Source organism: Cetorhinus maximus, chromosome 15, assembly GCF_964194155.1.
Source record: "Cetorhinus maximus chromosome 15, sCetMax3.hap1.1, whole genome shotgun sequence".
Lineage (NCBI taxonomy): Eukaryota > Metazoa > Chordata > Chondrichthyes > Lamniformes > Cetorhinidae > Cetorhinus > Cetorhinus maximus.
Window position 1 is genome coordinate 25,462,384 of NC_135893.1, and position 22,585 is coordinate 25,484,968.

The 22,585-nt window shown below is 43.3% G+C and overlaps 1 protein-coding gene across 2 annotated transcripts in view; it reads right to left on the reverse strand.

The window, feature by feature from the left end:
* Positions 1-22,585, reverse strand: part of prdm2a (PR domain containing 2, with ZNF domain a) — a 170,142-nt gene that overhangs the window by 86,136 nt on the left and 61,421 nt on the right. The window contains exons 2-3 of one of the 2 annotated variants that reach the window (XM_078558167.1): positions 1,581-1,655; positions 159-276 (exon numbers count right to left, since the gene is read on the reverse strand). In XM_078558167.1, the coding sequence (XP_078414293.1) occupies positions 159-276; positions 1,581-1,589 (127 nt within the window). In that variant the 5' untranslated portion in view covers positions 1,590-1,655. Of the gene's footprint in view, positions 1-158; positions 277-1,568; positions 1,656-22,585 lie in introns of both variants that reach the window. The other variant, XM_078558166.1, reaches the window with a different exon arrangement.

Genomic DNA, 22,585 nt, shown 5'->3' on the forward strand with positions numbered 1-22,585 from the left:
ACTGACCTGCACTCAGTTAAACTGGACCAGTGTAAAATGACAAAAGGTAGAGTTCAAATAACATGAGTGTACAAACTGCAAGCTTCTCAAAGATGAAATCTAACTTTCTATAAACACTGGTCATCTTTAGGTTCAAGAAGCTATTCACAAATACTCACCTAAGCGTTTTTCATCAACTGCTGACGGTTGTAAAGTCACCTCTTGAGGAAGTCCCTTCAACACACGTTGAGGCACATCAGCTAACATCTCAATTTTAGGTGCAGACACTTGAACGCTCTACAAAGAAAGAGTTATAACAAAGATGATTTTATGAGCTTGGTTGTTATAAACCTATCTTCAGAAAAAACAACGATTTTGTAACTGGGGATTCACAATGCACTTTCCATTCTCAAATGGTCAGGTAATGCACGGGAAAGAAGGCTTGGATTTATACAGCACGTTATCAGAACATGCTGTTTGAATACAATGAGTTACTCTGAACTGCAAAGAGGTTACGAGTGCAACCAGTGGTGGTGGATAGGATAAAAATCCTCTCTTCTTTAGGTCATACCACTGGATGTGGAACATCCACAAGGAGACAGGGCACTATTTAACTTTTCACTTCTCAAATGGGGATGTATGTGGCTCAATGGAGTATCATTACCCTGTGGGTAACATAGCTGAGCAATGGGCTAGTCTTGATCCGTGATTGATGTTGAGTTAGTTAATCTCACTTAGGCCATGAATACATCATTGCAAATTACTTCAATCCCTTGAATTTGGAGATGTTTAAAAAAAAAGCCAGAAAACTAGTCATTAACCAGAAAGCCTTGTTGGTATCAGGTCTGTAAAAGATAGGATCACATTTAGCTACAATAATCCTGCAGTGAAACAGCTATCTGACATTCATCATCACACACGATTAATGCCATTTAGTTTGATGAAAGGCTATCAACTTGAAACATTAACCCTATTTCTCTCTTTGTAGATGCTGCCCGATCTGCTGAATATTTCGAGCATTTTAAGTTTTTATGTCAGATTTCCAGCATCTGTTTAAGAAAAAACACTGAAAATTGGAGGAAGATAGAGCATGAATCCTTCAGAAATAACCTTCTCTGCTGCCAAGGTGGGAGATACTGCTTACAGCATTCCTGAAGACAAACTGAAACATGAATATGACCCCTCCTCAAACAACTGGGCTGAAATCTGGGATTTTTACGAGAATGGATGTCTAACAGGGTGAACCACCAATGCAATGATTGGGAAATACGATTGTATCCAGCAGATAACCTTGGGCCTTCAATGCAAATCTCTGACCCAGTAAGTCTATCAGGAAATGTTAAACCACACAAGAAATAAAAGTAATCATCATGGTCATCCAACACATTTCTAGGCCACAAAAACAGCAAGGGATTTAAAACAATAGTTTGTAGTCAAGGAGGAAAGAGAAACATGCCCACCGCAACTAGCCTCCCCCTCCCCCACTTATTCTTTGTCTAAGACACTTAATTTTGTTCCCTCTCAGCCGAGTGTGAAAGGTAATAAATAATAATACAGAATCCAATATACAATGAAAGGATTTGCATTACATTTAAACTTACTTCCTCCATTGCGAACTACAGGATCTCTTGCGAATAGGTACCCTCTTCTGATCGATTAGTCATTGGCTCACATCACTGCAAAACAAAGAGTGAAAACACATCTTAAAGAAGCAATACAACAATCTTAAAATACTTATTTGAGTTGGTAATTAGCACAAGAAATGGAACATTCTACAAATCACAGGCTCGGCCTCCCCCTCTTAGAATAAAAGCTATTTTTTTCCAAAAATATACTTTATTCATAAAATGTGTAAAGGTACATTATGTAATGTTAAATTTGAACTATTATAGAAAGTGCAAAATAGATTCATTTTTTTCAATACAGTATATGGCACTCATGAGGTGTCTCACTACACTTGCAACTACAGGTTATATTTACAATAATCATTTCATGTCAAACATGCAACCTGATGAGTTTCACAAGGCTTGTAGCCCCTTGGTATCTAATGGTGGAAGGACCTTACTCAGTGGCCTTTACCACATTGAGCCTTTGCAGTGGCTTTAGTGTGTCCTTCAAAAGGAATGTGCCAATCTAATTGCCCTCGAGATGATGTGAGACTTGGAGTGGAACTTGCAGACGGTGGTGCTCACATGCATCTGCTGCCCTTTTCTTTCTGCGTGGTAGGGGTCATGGGTTTGGAAGGTGCTGTCGAAGGAGCCTTGGTGAGTTTCTGCAATGCATTTTGCAGAAGGTTACACACTGCTGCCACTGTACATCGGTGGTGGTGGGAGCGAATGTTTAAGGAGGCGGATGGGGTGTCAATCAAATGGACTGGTATGTCCTGGATAGTGTCAAGTTTCGAGTGTTGTTGGAGCTGCCCTCAGTCAGGTAAGTGGAGAGTATTCCATCACACTCCTGACTTGTGCCTAGTAGATGGTGGACAGGCTTTGGTTACTGAGATTACCCACCTCAGAATTCCCAGCCTTTGACCTGCTCTTGAAACCACGGTATTTATATGGCTATTCCAGTTCAGTTACGGTCAATGGTAAACCTAGGATATTGATAATGGGGGATTCAGCAGTGGTAATGCCATTGAATGTTATGGGGAAGTGGTTAGATTCTCTTTTGTTGGAGATGGTCACTGTCTGGCATGAATGTTACTTGCCACTTGTCCGCCCGAGCCTAAAATGTTGTCCAAGTCTTGCTGCATATGGACATGGGCTACTTCAGTATCCAAGGAGTCATGAATGGTGTTGAACATTGAATTAAAAGAGAAACAGCATTCATGGGATGTGGGCTTTGCTGACTGGACCAGCATTTATTGCCCATCCCTAGTTGCCCTCGAGAAGGTGGTGGTAAGCTGCCTTCTTGAACCGCTGCGGTTCATGTGGTGTAGGTGCACCCACAGTGCTCTTAGGAAGGGAGTTCCAGGATTTTGACCCAATCAACTGAAAACATCCCCACTTTTGAACTTATGGAAGGAAGGTCATTGATGAAATAGCTGAAGATGGTTGTGCCTAGGAAGCTATGCTGAGGAACTCCTGGGACAGATGATTGACCTCAACAACCACAACCATCTTCCTTTGTGCTAGGTACAACTCCAACCAGTGGAGAGTTCTCCCCGATTCCCATTGACTCCAGTTTTGCCAGGGCTCCTTGATGCTACACTCAGTCAAATGCTGCCTTGATCGAGGGCAGTCACTCTCACCACACCTCTTGAGATCAGTTCTTTTCTACATGTTTGGACCAAAGTTGTACTGAGGTCAGGAACTGAGTGGTCCTGCTGGAACCCAAACTGAGTATCAATGGGCAGGTTATTACTCAGCAAGTGCTGCTTGATAGCATTGTTGCCAACCCCTTCCATCACTTTGTTGATGATTGAGAGTAGACTGATGGGGTGATAATTGGCCAGTTTGAATTTGCCATCCTTTAGGTGGATAGGACATACCTGGTCAATGTTCCACATTGCCTGATAGATGCCAGTGATATAGCTGTACTGGAACAGCTTGTCTAGGGGCATGGCTAGTTCTGCAGCACAAAGTCTTCAGCGCTATTGCTGGAATGTTGTCAGGGCCTTTGCTGTATATAGTGCCTTCAGCTGTTTTTTGATACCACGTGGAGTGAATCGATTTGGCTGAAGACTGGCGACTGTGATGCTTGGAATCTCAGGAGGAGGTCGAGATGGACCATCAACTCGGCACGTCTGGCTGAAGATGGTCGCAAATGCTTCAGCCTTCTCTTTTGCACTGATGTGCTGAGCTCTTCCATCATCGAAGATGATGTTAGCTAATTGTCCACCACCATTCATGACTGGATGTGGCAGGACTTGGATCTGACCATTAGTTGTGGGATCGCTTAGCTTTATCTATTGCATGCTGCTTCTGCTGTTTGGCATACAAGTAGACCTGTGCTGTAGTTTCACCAGGTTGACACCACTTTTTTAGGAATGTCTGGTGTTGCTTTTGGCATGATCTCCTGCACTCTTCATTGAACCAGGGTTGATACCCGAGCTTGCTGGTAACAGTAGAATGGGTGATATGCCAGGCCATGAAGTTATAGATTGTGGTTGGCTACAATTCTGCTGATGGCCCACAGTGCTTCACGGATGCCAAGTTTTGAGTTGCTACATCTGTCGAAATCTATCTGCTTCAACACGATGGTGGTATCCTCAATGTGAAGAGGGGACTTTGTCTCCACAAGGACTGTGCAGTGGTCACTCCTACCAACAGTCTCAGACAGATGCATTTGCAACAGGTAGATTGGTGAGGGTGAGGTCAAGTTGGTTTTTTCCCTCTTATTGGTTCCCTCACCACCTGCCGCAGGCCCAGTCTAGCAGCTATGTCCTGTAGGATTCGGCCAGCTTGGTCAGTAGTGGTGGTACAGAGCGACCTTTGGTGATGGACATTGAAGTCCCCACCCAGGATACATTCTGCACCCTTGACATCCTCAGTGCTTCTTCCAGTTGGTGTTCAACATGGAGGAGTACTGATTTATCAGTTGAGGCAGAGGGTGGCAGGTGGTAAACAGCAGCAGATTTCCTTGCCCATTGTTGAGCTGATGCCATGTGACTATGGACCCCATGAAGTCTATGTTGAGGACTCCCAGGACAATTCCCTCCTGACCGTATACCACTGTGCCACCATCTCTACTGGGACTGCCTTGCCGGTGGAACAGGACATACCCAAGGATAGTGATGTGGTGTCTTGGATATTGCCTGTAAGATATGATTCAGTGAGTATGACTATGTCAGGCTGTTGTTTGACTAGTCTGTTGGACAGCTCTCCCAATTTTGGCACAATTCCCCAGAAGTTAGTGGGGGGGACTTTGCAGGATCAACAGGGCTGGATTTGCCATCATCATTCCTGGTGCCTAGGTCAATAGCACGTGGTCCATCCAGTTTCATTCCTTCTAGACTTCGTAGCGGTTTGATACAACTGAGCGACTTGCTTGGCCATTTCAGAGGGCATTTAAGAGTCAACCTCCAGATCTGGAGTCACATGTAGGCCTGACCAAACATGGACAGCATATTTCCCTCCCTAAAGAACATTAGTGAAGCAGATGGGTTTTTACAACAATTGACAATTGTTTAATGATCACCATTACTGAGACTAGCTTTTAATTCCAGGTTTTTTATTAACTGAATTTAAATTTCACCAGCAGCCATGATGGGATTTGAATCCATGTCCCCAGAGAATTAGCCTGGGCCTCTGGATTACTAGTCCAGTGACATTACTACTACGTTACCGCCTTCCCCTAAAATAAGTGACAACTAATATTCGTGCAACACAAATACCAGGCAATAACCATCTCCAACAAGACAGAATGTAACCATTTCCCCATGACATTCAACGGCATTACCATCACCGAATTTCCCCAACAGCAACATCCTGTGGTGGTGGTGGTGGTGGTGGGGGTGTGGGGGTAAACCATTTACCAGAAACTTAACTGGACCAGCAATTTAGATATTGTGGCTACAAGAGCAGATTACAAGCTGGGAACTTTGCAGCAAGTAACTCCCCTCTTGACCACCCAAAGCTTGTACAAACTGCAGCTCCAACAACACGCAAGAAGCTCAACACCATCCAGGACAAAAGTAGCCCACTTGATTGGCACCCCATCCACCACCATCGGCACACACTGACAGCAGTGTCCGCCACATACAAGATGCACTACAGCAACCTGTCAAGCCTCCTTCGGCAGAACCTTTCAAACCCATGACCTCTACCATCGAGAAGGACAAGGGCAGCAGATGCATTGGAACACCACCGCCAGCAAGTTCCACTCCAAGCCACATACCATCCTGACTTGGAACTATATTATGATTCCTTCATTATTGCTGGGCCAGAAACTGGAAGCTCCCTTCCTAAGAGCAGTGTGGGTATACTTACACCACGTGGACATCACCCAGTGAGGGTTGGGAGAGGGGGGGGGGGGGGGGGGGAGGTGGAGGAGGACCTCCTCTTGAACCTGCTCCTGGGCCTGGCCAAGTTGGCCATCAACAGGTCCAGGCAGCAGGTGATCGAGGGGGTCGTCCGCCCTGACTATCTACCCCTCTTCCGTGGCTATGTTCATGGCCGGGTGTCCCTGGAGAGGGAGCATGCATTGTCCACCGGCACTGTCGAGGCCTTCCGTGCTCAGTGGGCACTGCGGGGACTGGGGTGTTTTATCGACCACTTTAATCACATTTTGGTTTAATGTTTATAAGTTTCCTTTAAGTTTTGTCTTTTGTTTTTGCAGCTTTCTTTTAATGGGTTGCCTTTTACCTTGGTCCCTGGTTTTGTTAATTTAGTTTATTTGTTTGTGCTCAAAAGAGTTACACCACGTGGACATGGTTCAAGGAGGACAATTAGGGATGGGCAACAAGTGTAGACCTAGCCAACAATGCCCACATCCCACGACGGAATGAATATAAAAATCCATTACAGCACCCAAGACAGATAGAGCCTCAGCACATTGTTACAGCTCTTGGTGTTAGCATAAGGGTCTATGCACAGCTTGGTGCATACACACAAAAAGGTGGCCACCAGGATGAGGATGATGTTGGACACTTTTTTTCTCCTTTTGTACATCATGTCCCTGCAGACACAGTCCTTTTTTGATTTCCACATTAAGTGGAAGATAGTTCAGGTCACTTCAGGGGCATGGACCAGATCTGCGCCACGTAGAGCAACACCATCAGCGTCTCTCACCCGATAACTAGGATAGATAGGGAGGGTAGCTCCCAGATGCCCATTTTCTGCTTTGCCATGGCTAAATGCTCTTTTCAGATTTCAGCACATGCCGCAGCCCCTTCAGGTTGTCGGACCTGATGGTGAAGGGGGCAAAGGACCAATTGGCCCAGTTCCTAAAAAAACATGGCCTCGCTCTTGCTGGGAGGCCAGTTTGGAGTGGTTGTAGATGCTCATCAGTCTGTGAACCAACAGCAGATCAGAGCAGAATATGGCAAAGTTGTCCATGTATAGGGAGGCTTTAACCTGAGTCCCCCCTCACTTCTTGTGATTGTTACTCCTCTTATGCCCACATCCTTCCTGATAGACTCGGCAAAAGTTTCAATGCAGCATGCGAACAAGAAAGTGAAGAGGGAGCAGCTTTGTCCGACTCCATATTTGATCCGAAAAATTTCCGATTCCCGCCTATTGATTGAAACTGCACTACTCATGTTTGTGTTGAGCAGTTGTATGCACATTGGATTCCCTCCCCAAAACCAATTTTTGGAGAGCACATCCATCATGTAGCTGTGCAATATTCTATCAAAGGCCTGGTTAAAGGCAATCATATCCGTGGGTAGCATGAGGTTATCAGAGATCTTCCTGTTAGGTACAGTGTACATCTGATCACAATGGATCGCCAAAACCAGAGCAGACTTGAAAACCTTTCATATTCATAAAACTAACGATAAAGGCTGGAATTACGGCTTCGCAAGTTTTTTTCCCCCCGCAAGACAATTCAGCAACCACAGCTTACTTACTGAGCCTATTTCGAATGGGAAACCCTTTCAGTCAGTAGTAATAGGCCCTTGATGGACCAAATGCTCTCCTTTTTTTTTATTCATTTACAGGATGTGGGCATTGCTGGCTAGGTCAGCATTTTTGCCTATCCCTAACTGCCCTTGAGGTGGTGGTGGTGAGCTGCCTCATTGCAGTCCCAACTGCTAAATTTGTTATCCCAAATCTCCCTGCTCATTTGTTGGATGAAACTACTCAATTATAAACCAAGATATCTGCTTTCTGGTCAATACTTGTAGCATCCAAGATCCATCTTGTATCTGACTGGCACATTTCACAATTTATTGTGCGCTTTCCAAAACGGTTTTTAATGATGACCAACGCGACTGCAAACAAATGTACACTTATGGCAAGGGAACAAACCTAACCATATGTGCAACATAAAGGCTGGGGGAGGTCACAATTTGAAGTGAAGAAGATTCATATTAGTGGCACTCACATTGTACTAATTATATGTGGTCGAGAAGCGGGCTGTGAACTCAGCCAAGATGTATGGTATGTAAAGCTGCTTCCACATCTTTCACTATCTGTAAATTACCCTCCTAGCAGCAGCTACATTTTAATAAAACTCCCTGGTCTTTTGAGGCATGGCAGCAAAGATACTGTTGGTTAAAGTGTACTTTTGATCAAGTATTCTAAGTTCCTGCATTTTTGATATACTGGAGTTTGCACTGAAAATAATGTTTCCACAGCTTTAGGTAGTATATATCAAGAGAAAAAAGTACATATGCACGCACTTTGCATAAAACTGACTTCCCTTTGTTACATTTTAACATGAAACTTGTGCCTTTTCTCCCAATTCCTATGTTCACATTTATGGGTTTTGCCAATGTAAGTAGATCACTCTGATTAGGCCATCAGGACACAAGGCTCCCACAACTCTAAATGCTTTATTTTCTCACTCAGTGACTGAAATTTCTAATATCCAATAATAGGATTTGAAATAAGTTCCTTTAAAAATGTATTTCATAATGCCATGATTGCATTTATCCATTGAATTGTCTTCTATTTTTGTTAATGTCATTAAAGTTTCTACTTGAAGATCTCAACTTCTCCCTAAAGGCTGGGAATTGATATCTTTGGCCAGATCTAGGAGATTGAGTTTTGCACATCTGCACATGTGCGGTGTACCTAATGTCCTCAGATGCCCAGATGTATCAGTACCAGTCAGCTATGCTGGTGGAAATTTGTATTTAAAGCTTGTAGCACTTTCTGATTGAACCTTGTCAAAAGCTGTAGCCATTAGTGAGGTGGGGTGGGGTGAGGTGTGGGGTGGGGGGGGGGGAGTGAGAAGAGAAAAGGGGGAAAAACAAAAACAGTAAAGATGAAGAGAAGAAAATAAAGAGACACACATCCGAGACAGGCGTGTGATTTTAACCATGTGCAATGTAATAGGAGATCAACTTGTGTAACAAAGTCAAAGCCAAAGCAATATGCATGAAAAAGGACAGACTGCATGGTTTCAAAACAGGGAATCAATTATATCTCCACGCCCTGGTCCAATTATTCCCCCACCCTGTAGCCCCAGTTCATCTATCAGCTACATTTCATCCTGATAAAAGCAAAAAAACTGCGGATGCTGGAAATCCAAAACAAAAATAAATATACCTGGAAAAACTCAGCAGGTCTGGCAGCATCTGCGGAGAGGAACACAGTTAATGTTTTGAGTCCGTATGACTCTTCAACAGAACCAAGTAAAAATAGAAGAGAGGTGAAATATAAGCTGGTTTAAGGGAGGGTGGGACAAGTAGAGTTGGATAGAGGGCCAGTGATAGGTGGAGATGACCAAAAGATGTCATAGACAAAAGGAAAAAGAGGTATTGAAGGTGGTGATATTATCTAAGGGATGTGCTAATTAAGGGTAGAAAGCAGGACAAGCAAGGTACAGATAGCCCTAGTGGGGGTGAGGTGGGTTGAAGGAATCGAAAAAGGCTAAAAGGTAGAGATAAAACAATGGATGGAAACATTTAAAAATAATGGAAATAGGTGGGAAAAGAAAAATCTATATAAATTATTGGGAAAAAAGGGGGGTGGGGGGGGAAATTACAAAGGGGGTGGGGATGGAGGAGAGTGTTCATGATCTAAAATCGTTGAACTCAATATTCAGTCCGGAAGGCTGTAAAGTGCCTAGTCGGAAGATGAGGTGCTGTTCCTCCAGTTTACGTTGAGCTTCACTGGAACAATGCAGCAGGCCAAGGATGGACATGTGGGCATGAGAGCAGGGTGGAGTGTTGAAATGGCAAGCGATAGGGAGGTCTGGGTAATGCTTGTGGACAGACCGAAGGTGTTCTGCAAAGCGGTCACCCAGTCTGCGTTTGGTCTCTCCAATGTAGAGGAAACCGCATTGGGAGAAGCAAATGCAGTAGACTAAATTGAGGGAAGTGCAAGTACAATGCTGCTTCACTTGAAAGGAGTGTTTGGGCCCTTGGAGGGGGGGGGGGAAGTAAAGGGGCAGGTGTTGCATCTTCTGTGGTTGCATGGGAAGGTGCTGTGGGAGGGGGTTGAGGTGTAGGGGGTGATGGAGGAGCGGACCAGGGTGTCCCGGACGGAACGATCCCTGCGGAATGCCGCCCGGGGGTGGGGGGGTGAAGGGAAGATGTCTTTGGTGGTGGCATCATGCTGGAGTTGGCGGAAATGGCGGAGGATGATCCTTTGAATGCGGTGGGGTGGGGTGATAAGTGAGGGCAAGGGGAACCTATCATGGTTCTGGGAGGGAGAGGAAGATGTGAGGGCAAATGCGCGGGAGATGGGCTGGACACGGTTGAGGGCCCTGTCAACCACTGTGGGTGGAAAACCTCGGTTAAGGAAGAAGGAAGACATGTCAGAGAAACTGTTTTTGAAAGTGGCATCATCAGAACGGATGTGACGGAAGCGAAGGAACTGAGAGAGTGGGATGGAGTCCTTACAGGAAGCGGGATGTGAGGAGCTGTAGTCAAGGTAGCTGTGGGAGTCAGTAGGCTTGTAATGAATATTGGTGGACAGTCTATCACCAGAAATTGAGACAGAGAGGTCAAGGAAGGGAAGGGAAGTGTCAGAGATGAATTGTGTGAAAATGATGGAGGGGTGGAAATTGGAAGCAAAGTTAATAACATTTTCCAGGTCCAGACGAGAGCATGAAGCAGCACCGAAGCAGTCATCGATGTACCGGAGAAAGAGTTGTGGGAGGGGGCCGGAGTAGGACTGGAACAAGGAATGTTCCACATACCCCATAAAGAGACAGGCATAACTGGGGCCCATGGGGGTACCCATAGCCACACCTTTTATTTGGAGGAAGTGAGAGGAGTTTAAGGAGAAATTGTTCAGTGAGAACACAAGTTCAGCCAGACAGAGGAGAGTAGTGGTGGATGGGGATTGTTCGAGCCTCTGTTTGGGGAAGAAGCGGACAGCCCTCAGGCCATCCCAGTGGGGGATGGAGATGTAGAGGGATTGGACGTCCATGGTGAAGAGGAGGCGGTTGGGGCCAGGGAACTGGAAATTGTTGATATGATGTAGGGTGTCAGAGGAATCGCAGATGGAGGTGGGAAGAGACTGGACAAGGGGAGAGAGAATGGAGTCAAGATAGCAAGAAATGAGTTCAGTGGGGCAGGAACAGGCTGACACGATCGGTCTGCCAGGACAGTCCAGTTTGTGGATTTTGGGTAGGAGGTAGAAGCGGGCCGTCCGAGGTTGAGAGACTGAGGTTGGAAGCTATGGAGGGAAGATCTCCAGAGGAGATGAGGTCAGTGACAGTCCCAGAAACAATGGTTTGATGTTCAGTGGTGGGGTCATGGGGAGGTAGAAGGAAGTGACTGCGAGTTGACGTTCAGCCTCTGCGAGGGAGAGGTCAGTGCGCCACACAACAACAGCACCACCCTTGTCAGCAGGTTTGATGACAATGTCAGGGTTGGACCTGAGAGAATGGAGTGCAGTAAGTTCAGAGAGAGACAGGTTAGAGCGGGTGAGAGGAGCAAAGAAATTGAGATGACTGATGTCACGCCGACAGTTCTCAATGAACAGATCAAGAGAAGGTAAGAATCCAGAGGGAGGGGTCCAGGTGGAGGGAGAATATTGGAGGCGGGTAACAGGATCCGTTGAACGGGGAGAGGACTCCTGCCCAAAGAAGTGAGCACAGAGATGAAGGCGGCGGAAGAAGAGTTCAGCATCGTGCTGAGCCCGAAATTCATTGAGATGAGGGCATAAGGGTATGAAACTGAGTCCTTTGCTGAGCACTGAACGTTCAGCATCAGAGAGGGGAAGGTCAGGGGGTATGGTGAATACACGGCCGGGGCTGGGATTGGAAGACGGGATGGGGACAGAGGGACAGGCAGGGGTGGAGGTTCCTGGATGGGCGTTGGTGTCAATGAGTTGTTGGAGCTTGCGTTCCTTTGCACCTGAAAGAAAGAGACAAAGTTTCTTGCTGAGGCGTCGGATGAGACAAAGAATAAAATAAAACTGGGGGCAAGGACAGCTTAGAAATAGGGTGCGTCAGTGCTGTTGGAGGGAGAGGTCGAGTGTGTTCATATGACAGTGCATGGCACTGAGTGCGGATCTCAGGATGCAACGAGAACAGCAGTAGTCAGTAGATTTCCAGCATCCGCAGTTTTTTGCTTTTATCTTAGTGTTTAATTGACTGCCACTTCTCTTCAAGGAATGCCTTCAAGGAAGGTATTTTTGTTTTTGTTGCTGTACTTTTATACTTTGGAAGTGCAGTCACTGTTACGACGCAAGAAACATGGCAAGCAATTTACTGCAGCAAGCTCCCACAAACAGCAAGTGATAAAGGCAAGATAATCTGTTTTAGTTAAGTTGTTCAGAGATAAATATTGGTCAGAACACCTGGAGAACTAACCTGTTCTTCCGTCAAAATAGTGCCATGGGATCTTTTGCATTAATCTGAGCATGCAGGCGGGACCTTGATTTAATGCCTCACTCAGTGCTGCACTGAAATGTTAGCCTAGATTCTGTGCTCAAAGTCTCTAGGACTTGAACCCATACCTTCTGACTCAGACAGAAGCACTACCACTGAGCCACAGCTAACACTTCTGGGATGAAGGCTTGCAGAGATTAAATTTGAGTAGTTTACACAGATTATAGGTTGTTTCAGTGATGACAATTTGGATATCGTCCTCTCTCCATTGTGTTGTGAGCATCTTCCAAGTTATCATTTGTACTGTTGGTGATGCAGCAACAGATGTATACTCTAGGTCTAGGACCTAACATAACCAGCTGCCCTTGATGCTGGGCTCAAGCTTCAAGGTTCAGATAAGAAACAGTATCCAGACTTAGATTTCCATTAGTGCAATAATTAACCTTGCCTTGTAACACTTTTATGTTGTCTGATGCCATGACTAACCCCCTGGGATTCCTGATGCTGTTAAACTGATTTCCAGATGGCCTGCTAGTAACGTCACAGAACAGCATGGGTTGCAAGTCTGCCTTGATACAAACATTTCCTTTTCCTACTTATTAAAAGTTCCGTCAACCCTTTATCGTGGCTTTTAACCTTTTTTAACCTATGGGGACTAATCACAGAGACTTATGTTTGTATGGGGACAGAAAGCACTGACCCCCTACTATTTGAAAGAGGTATGAAAGCCTGCAATAACAGTCAGGTACCTTCCTCTCCAATGACTGAGCAAAAATGAGTACTTGAAAGCAGGGCACTAAATGAATTCTGGGATAGACCAGTGCTTTATCTAGATCAAATTCAGTAAAACAAACATTTTCTCTCTCCAGTTACAAGCCAGCCATACATTGTTGGTGTACTATACTGGATCTGTCATTCACTGTACAGGGGGTACTTGATGTAGGGTGTGTGAAAATGAGCCTCAAAACTCCCCTGCTTTACTCTTGGCTCCAAGAAAGCAACACTTAAGCAAAAACCCATGACCTCCACACACTGCATTTTATTGTCTAAGTGCATCCTCGTTGGAGGTGCTCATTTTCTCTGCCTTCACCCTTAGCAAAAGTGGGACACTGTCAGAGGCTCAGGTTAACCAGCATTATCTCAGCTGAAGGTGGGAGTACTGCAAACTTGCCACTGACAGCAATATAAAACTGCACACAATGGAGTGACATGCAGATGTTGCAGGAGCTGGTTCAGGTGGGTTCACTGGTTTTTGCCAGCTGTGAATGCTTGTTGCAGCAATGTAGAGTTTGCCAATGGTGTTGCAATAGCATTTATGTTTCTTCAGACAGATGAACTGGCACAACAGCTTGCATTTATATAGTGCCTTTAACGTAATAAAATGTTCCAAGGCACTCCACAGGGGAATCATAAAACAAAACGTGGCACAGATCTCATGCAATGTCTAGGTTATATGGGGGAACTGTTGCTGGCAGGCCATCAATTGAAATTATTTTGGAGAATCCTTCTTGGTTTAGCCTCTAGTATTTTTTTTTAAAAGAGCAGTCTATTTTTCACATTAGCTCAAGCCACAATGCACTTTTCACAAAATAAAATTCATGCCTCAGGTAATCACTGAAAGTTTTCTATTTATATAACCATATAAAGTTGCTAGGAAAAGTAGCAAGCCTGAGGATTGGGAGGAGATTAGAATTCAGCAAAGAAGGACCAATAGATTAATTAAGAAGGTAAAAATAAAGTACGAGAGTAAACTTGCAAGGAACATAGAAGCAGACTGTAAAAGCTTCTATAAGTACGTAAAAAGAAAAAGATTAGTGAAGACAAACGTAGGTCCCTTACGGTCTGAAACGAGGCAATTTATAATAGAGAACAAGGAAATGGCAGAGCAATTAAACAACTACTATAGTTCTGTCTTCATGGAGGAAGACACAAATAACTTCCCAGAAATACTAGGGAACCAAGTGTCCAGTGAGGAGGAGGAATTGAATGAAATTAGTATTACTAAAACAATAGTGGAGAAATTAAAGGGACTGAAAGCCAATAAATCCCCAGGGCCCGATAATATACATCCCAGGGTACTCAAGGAGGTGGCCATGGAAACAGTTGGTTATCATCTTCCAAAATTCTGTAGATTCTGGAACAGTCCCAGCAGATTGGAGGGTGGTAAATCTAATCCCACTATTTGAAAAAAGAGGGAGGGAGAAATCAGTGAATTACAGACTGGTTAGCCTAATGTCAGTGGTAGGGAAAATGCTAGAGTCTACTATCAAGGGTGCGATAACAGGACACTTAGAAAATATTAGCAGGATTAGACAAAGTCAACATGGAAATCATGTTTGACAATTTTTTTTGAGGACATAACTAGCAGAATAGATAAGGGAGAACCAGTGGATGTGGTATATTTGGATTTTCAGAAAGCTTTTGTTAAAGTCCCACATAAGAGGTTAGTGTGTAAAATTAAAGCACATGGGATTGGGGGCAATATATTGGCATGGATTGGGAACTGGTTAACAGGCAGGAAACAGAGAGTAGGAATAAATGGGTCTTTTTCGGAGTGGCAGGCAGCGACTGGTGGGGTACCGCAGGGATCAGTGCTTGGGCCCCAATCATTTACAAAATATAGTAATGATTTGGATGAGGGAACCAAATGTAATATTTCCAAGTTTGTTGATGACACAAAACTTGGTGGGAATGAATGTGATGAGGAGGGTGTTAAGAGGCTTCAAGGCAATTTAGAAAGGTTGAGCGAGTAGGCAAATACATGGCAGATGCAGTATAACGTGGATAAATGTGAAGTTATCCACTTTGGTAATAAAAACAGAATGGTAGAGTATTATTTAAATGGTGATAGATTGGGAAACGTTGGTGTACAGAGGGACCTGGGTATCCTTGTACACCAATCATTGAAAGCAAGCATGCAGGTGCAGCAAGTAGTTAAGAAGGCAAATGGTATGGTTGCCTAGCTGTGGCTCAGTTCATAGCACCCTCGCCTTTGAATCAGAGGGTTGTGGGTTCATGTCCCACTCCCGGAAACCAAGAACTGTGATTGTACTCGAAAGAGTTGCAATCTGTGACTGTTGATAACTCGAAAGAGTTTCATTGAGCGAGGATTTGAGTACAGGAGCAAAGATGTCTTACTGCAGGCATACAGGACCTTGGTGAGATCACACCTGGGAGTAGTGTGTGCAGTTTTAGTCTCCTTACCCAAAAAAGAATATGCTTGCTATAGAGGGATTGCAGCAAAGTTTCACCAGACTGATTCCTGGGGTAGTAGATTTGTCACATAAGGAGGTTGAGCCAACTAGGTCTGTATTAGTTGGAGTTTAGAAGAATAACAGGAGATCTCATTGAAGCATATAAAATTCTGACAGGGATGAACAGACTGGATGCAAAGATGATATTTCCTCTGGCTGGGGGATCTAGAGCAAGGGGTCACAGTCTCAGGATACAGGGTAGACCATTTAGAATTGAGATGAGGAGAAACCTCTTCACTCAAAGGGTGGTGAATCTGTGGAATTCTCTACCACAGAAGGCTGTGGAGGCCAAGTCACTGAATATATTTAAGACGGAAAATGATAGATTTCTGGACTCCGGCATCAAGGGTAATGGAGAGAGAGTGAGTGGGAGTATGGTGCTGAGATAGATGATCAGCCATGATCAAATTGACTGGTGGAGCAGGCCCAAAGGGCCGAATAACCTGCTCCCATTTTCTGTGTTTCTATGTCTCTTAGAAACTTGACCTCACATGCGTTTAATGAATGCCTCTGAAGCCCAGTGACTTATGTCCATAATTGCTGCAGTTATTTTGCACACAGCAAGATCCCACAAACAGCAACAAGAAGATGACCCGTTAATCTATTTTTGGTGGCATTGGTTGAGGGAGCAATGTTGCTCGGGTTACTGAGCTAACTCATTCCAAAGTGCTATGGAATCTTCAATGTCCATCTGAACAATCATACAGGCAGGGCCTCAGTATAACATTTTACTTCTTCAGCACTGCACTGGAGTTTCAGCCTAGATTATGAGCTGAACTCCAGGAGCTCTATTTGCTTCCACAACTCACTGAAATATTTGAAGAGTTTTCTATAGCAAGTTGTATTCAATACCTTTAACAGTACATTACAGGAGGATGGAAACTGGGAAATTAACAAAGAAAATAAGCTGATTTGCTTTTTGTAATTTTGAAGTGAAACAAAGTTTAATCAATAATTGCTGCTTTCTGCTCTGTTGCTTTTCCTGTTCTCCATCAGATATTAAAAAAAGGCAGTTGGTTCGGCAGATCATTGAAGCTTTCAGATTTCCTGAATAAGGATTTAGAACTAGTTTTTCCACCAGTTTACTGCTCTTTTAATCACATGACTCATGAATATCCCTTAGGTCACCACACTCCATTGTGTACAAAATCTTAAGTTACTGTTTCCTGACCTTTGGTAGAAAAATACAAACGTAAAACAACGTGACAGGAAAACAATCACTCGTGGTTCTGAAAAATGCTTCCCTATTATACAGACACACAAGTCTAGAAGAGTGCTATGTAAATGGAGCTCAGAGAGTAGGTTAAGCAGATCTGGAGTGGACATGAGTTAGATCTAGTAAAAGATGGGCACATCTGTTGTTTTCAAATTACAACTGCACGGTGAAGGTTTCTCCAAAGCGAATAACAGTTCAGATTGAATTCTACTTGAATGCACATGCGAGGTTGATTACTGAGCTAACTCGTCATTGTGACCTGCTGAGCTCCACAAATCAGTCCGAGGCATTGGCAGGCCTGCTCAAATTACAAGATATATATTACTTTGATATACTTGACAAAAAACTACTTAGAACCTAGTTAATAAAAACCCTCCAGGATGGCTACCAATTACTTTGACCAAGCTTTTATATTACAAGATTGCACTGTTACCAATTTAAGCATAAAATATATTTTCCCCAAAAAGGACCAAGCTTTTATTTTATGCATATAGTTTAATAAAAAAAACTCTGAATGGTCTATGTTTTCTGTACCTACATGCAGTTCTTAGAAATTATTTTTAAGTACAGATTGTTATTATGAACTAACAATGCACAGAGTACTTGGTGAATGCAAAAATTAGGTGCATTATTATTTAAAAGTACAAGGAAGTAAATACCATCAAATGTACTTTTTGACATTTTTTAATTTTTGACATCGTTTTAATGAGCTGCCTCCAAACTCCACAAGCTTCACCGAAAGCATAGTGGTTATTCGAAAATGCCGTTTCACAGTACATGAGGCTTGTAACAACCTTCAAAAGATGAAACAGTAAGAGGTAAAGAGGCCAACAGACAGACATTGGCCACCGATGTTAAACCACCATTTAAATGACCAAGATAGAAGCAACCTTGATGGCATGGTGAGAAAGAGCACCATTTGATGTAGTACTCAGCTAGACAGATCAGAAAGGTTTTCAATGTCTGATTTGAACAGTATGCCAGTGAGTGCCAGCCTGGCTACAAGTGGGGCTTAGCTGTACTACCCTCAATCCTTTCCCCAACCACAGCTGAATAGCCTGCCAACATCCCAGGTGCACATAGAAGGAATGACTGCTCAGAGAGCAGTCAGAGGACTGTTAACAACCAAAGACCTGCACCTTAAATAAAGGGTGCATACAAACCATAAGGTCCCATCTTCAATTCTTAGTGTGTGCTGTTTCAGAATTTCAAAATCCCAGGCTAGAAGAGGAGAAGAGCAAGCTGGGGAAAGGAAATGTGCACAAGGGTTCTTATTTGTGATCACTATCCAGTGACTGCTGCTGAAGAGTATGCTTGTCACAAACAGGTGGGTGGGTCGGTCGATTGGTCTGGCCGGCTGGTCAGACGGCTAAGTAAAGATCAGCTGTTCTCTCAAAAAGGTAACCAAGGAATTATTCAATTATGGGGGAAAAAACATGACAATTATAAAAAAAAATGTCCCCCTTCACATTAGTTGCTACAGTGATGCCAATGGTGGTGAAAAGCTATTTGCGTTCCAGTATATCATTCAATTCACCAAGAAGTTAATCTAATGCCACTAACCCTGGCAAAGCATGCTACTGACAAAAGAATGTAGTGTACCAGAAGTCTAAAAGGAAGGGACCCAAATTGGCACAACATTTTGTTTTTAAAAGAAATCATGTTTAATTTATATTTTTGATACTCATTTTGAAATACTAAACAAAAATACTTCACTGATTTTTGTTCGTTTTGATGTTGTTCTATATTGATGATCCTTGCCTCAGGTCATCAACTGCAAAGTCCTCATCCATTCCTTTGTTACCTTCAGACTTGACTATTCCAAAACTCTCCTGACTAATATCCCGTCTTCTACCCTCCATAAAGTTGAACTTATCCAAAACTCTGGTGTTCATATCATATATGTTGGTTCCCAGTCCTGCAATGACTCTATATTAAAATTCTCATCCTTGTTTTCCAATCCCTTCATGGCCTCACTCCTTCTCATCTCTGTAACCTCCACCAACCCTACACCCTCCAGGGTCTCTGTGCTCTTCCAATTTAGGCTTTTTGCATAAGCTGTGCTTCACCCGCCTAGGCCCTAAACTCTGGTATTTCCCTCTCCAAACTCCTTAAAACCTACCTTTTTAGCTAAGCTTTAGGTTACCTGTCCCAATATTTCCTACTGTGGCTCGGTGTTAATTATTTTCATAATGTTCCTGTCAAGCACCCTAGGACCTTTTCCTACATTACAATACAAATGTGAATTCTTGTTATACAACTGGTTTACAGGAAGTATTAACCCCGGAAGAGGAAAAAACTGTCAACGCTTTTCCCTGTGCTTATTCATCTGTCCTTCAACATTCTGGAAGCAAACTGGGAAAACTTGGGTAGCAATGCATCCTCAACCTGCAAGCTCTGATTTATGGATAACACACAGGATTATTTCAAACAAAAGCTGCAACTTTAAACACTTCTTGTAAAAAAAGCCAATAACGGGCCGAATCTTCTGACCTCCAGATCATCAGAGACTAGGCATACGACTGAAGATGCGCGTCGGGATCCTGTGGAAGTCCTGACATGCAGACCGTGGGAATTTCTCGGGAAGTTTAAACTTCCGATCGGTAATTCCCTTGCTCCCCAGGATGCTCTGCAATCGTCTCCAACTCTGAGCTAGAGCTAGACACTTCAGACAGTTCTGCATTACTTACCTGGGTAAGTTACCCAGGAAGTGTTAGATAGGTTAAAACCTAGTTCAACACCTAGGTAACTACATAACTGACCCCTCAATCACCCCATCGCCCTGACCCAACTACCCACTCACTCACCTATTCATGAACATTCAAACTGGATGTTTAAACTTACCATATGGCAGCTAGGGCTGTAAAAAGGCGGCGAGTCCTGTCTTCCCCCAACTCTACTCCGCTTCAACAGAGTTCCCAATGGACGCTGCGCATTTCTGTGAAAGTCAGGTTTGGAAAGTCCCAGTATAAATTAACAGCAGTGTGGACTCGAGGAACTCTCACGCACAGCGGCAATCCGATAATCATTGCTGCTCCTCAGAAGATCCAATGTTGTGGAGTCAAAGGCAGGAATGTAGTCCTCCCACCACTGACTGAACATTATCTACGTAAAAGGTAACAACTTTGTACCTCCATCATCATAAAAACATGGGTCCCAAGAAAAATGTATTGGAGGCACAAGAAACCTGGGTTTCCCTTTTTCTGGCAAGCAAATAGAAAAGGCTGCATGCTCAGAAGGGTAGAATAGTATTCACATTACATGGTCTCCACTTGAGTGCCTTTCTCCTGATCCCAGTTTCAATTCAACATTAAATACTTAAAGGGAGCTATTCTATTATTCCTTGGATATGACATGCACCAAATTTTGTTTAACAAACCATGAGATAAGCAAAAAAACATGAACTCCCTTTACACGCATGAGATTGCCAATTTAATACACTACTCAGTTGAACACCTGTGAACAGTACACTTACCCAGCCATTACGGTACTTGCTATCCCTTTCTTTACAGGTGCCATGGACAATGGAACAGAGTGCTCTCAGCAAGCCTTGTCCAACAATCACATTCTATTCCCAAAGTAAAACTGACCAGTTTTTGTTCCCCACGATGGTATTGGTAACTCTAATATTCTGTAAACAGATTTCCAATGGAAACTTTTTAAAATTGAATCCCTACAGCTGCACTAAATGCCAATTAAAAATACTGTACACTCGGAGGCTGTCTCAGAGTACATCTGCTCAAGAGGCACTCAGAAAACAAGTGGCTCTTCTTCAGATTGCATTTCCAAAGCAGCCTGACCTCTCACTCCTCAGATAGAAAATAGGGTTTTAACCCTCTGGTTGCTGATTGATCCTTGTTCATTTCATAACAAACCAAACCCAAAGCTCTGCAACCTGGATTATATATCCTCAAACTCTATACCCATTTCTCTTTCCAGAATGGAATAATGCAGGAGTGAGAAGAATCTCTCCCAGATTGTTAACTTGTCTCCTTCAGATGCTGTCTAAGCTGAAATTGAATTTCCATCATTTTTTATTACAGTAAAAAATATTTCGTAAATTTGAACATGATCAGAGATTTTTCTTTCCTACCAAGATATTAAAAATCGAAACTGATGTAATACAGAATCATAATTTAATTGAAGTGAGAACTTGAAACACTTTGCCCCTCTTGTCGATTATAAAGGTGTGCCTTTCCCCTGAAGATACTGACTAATGCTTGGGTATGGTTCCTTGGTTGCTACCAGCCCTCTAACACCTCAGTGAAATGGCTACTATATAGGCGGGCTCAGACAGTGAAAATCAGAAGACTATCAGTGTGTAGAACCATACAAAGGCAATCAGAGTAAGGAAAGACACGTCACAACACTGGCCCTGTTCAATGTTCATTGAGTGGATTGGTCTCAATGGATTTGGACTAAACAGAGTTCAGGAATAAGAGGCTGATCTTTTCTGCAGCCTATCAAATACACAACAGTAAAGCAACAGGTATCCTCTGAGGTCCAGTCAAGTGTTGGAGACTGGTACCCATGTGCCACTCCTGTGTTCACATACTGAAGTGGAAGTAAAAGCACATTGCTTATGTTCCACATGCACTGGTTCCATCCACTGGCACAGAGTTTGAGTATTGTGAATGCATGAAAGCTGAATACAGTGACACCACAGTGTTTTTTATATCCACAGTGCTGGCGTAGGCCGTTTGATATAAGGAGAGAGATATGGGCCAAGGAACATGTCATAACAGCTGATTCAGCAGGCAGGCCTGCCTGGAAATCTGACGCTACTATACCATGTACCAGCAAGCTAGCATCATTAAAATATTTTAATTTAAGATGAACAGGATGTCAAAGTAAATTTCAAGGATAGAAAAATAAGATGAACATTAAACTAAGACCTTTTTTCAAGAAATTAAACAGTTTGTCCAGTTTCAGGTTTTTTGTTTTAAGATCAATACACACACTAGCATAAATAATATCTCAAGTGGATTGATTAAGGTATTTTGAGAACCATTCAAGAACACAACTGTGGATTGGCTTCCAGATAGTTTACATTAAATGAGAGGGCACAAGTTGATGTTTAATAATTTCTGACATGGGGAATTTCTGAACCATCCTGGAAGGATATAAATGGGAAAAAGCAAGAAACATGCTGGCCGAGTCCTGTGCATCCCCTGACAATCAGCTATTCTGCAGTATTGCAAGAGCACTGGAGCGGATCAACTGCCTCAAACATTTCTTGACAATATAAAAAGGAACTTCATAATGAAATTAAAACAAAAATATATAAATAAACTTCCACAACATTATACAAATTCATACTCAAAAAAACACAAAAGTAGTTATTTGGTTATTTTGGAATTGCTAAGCTAAGGACAAAGTCTGATCATTCTCATGGGAGGGGTTAATTCATCCCACTGCTGCTTTCCATTCAAGTCAATGTCATTGTCTTTTAGACACAAGGGAAGCAAACTGCCATATGTCACAGACGGGAAAACCACAGGCAACTCAGAACCCTATCCAGAAGCCAGCAGGTGTTCACCCTTCCCCCTGACTATCCAGCAAACAGCAGGCTAGAGCCAGCTAACAAAAAAAACACTACAAACTCGCTATTAATGACAAAAAAGCCTCTTCCAATAACCCTTCAGTACACCAGGATTGTACGCTCCACAGCGTTCAAAATTCAGAAAATAGTTTATAAATGAAAAGGTTAAAAATGAGAACCATTTTTAGTCATGCCACAACC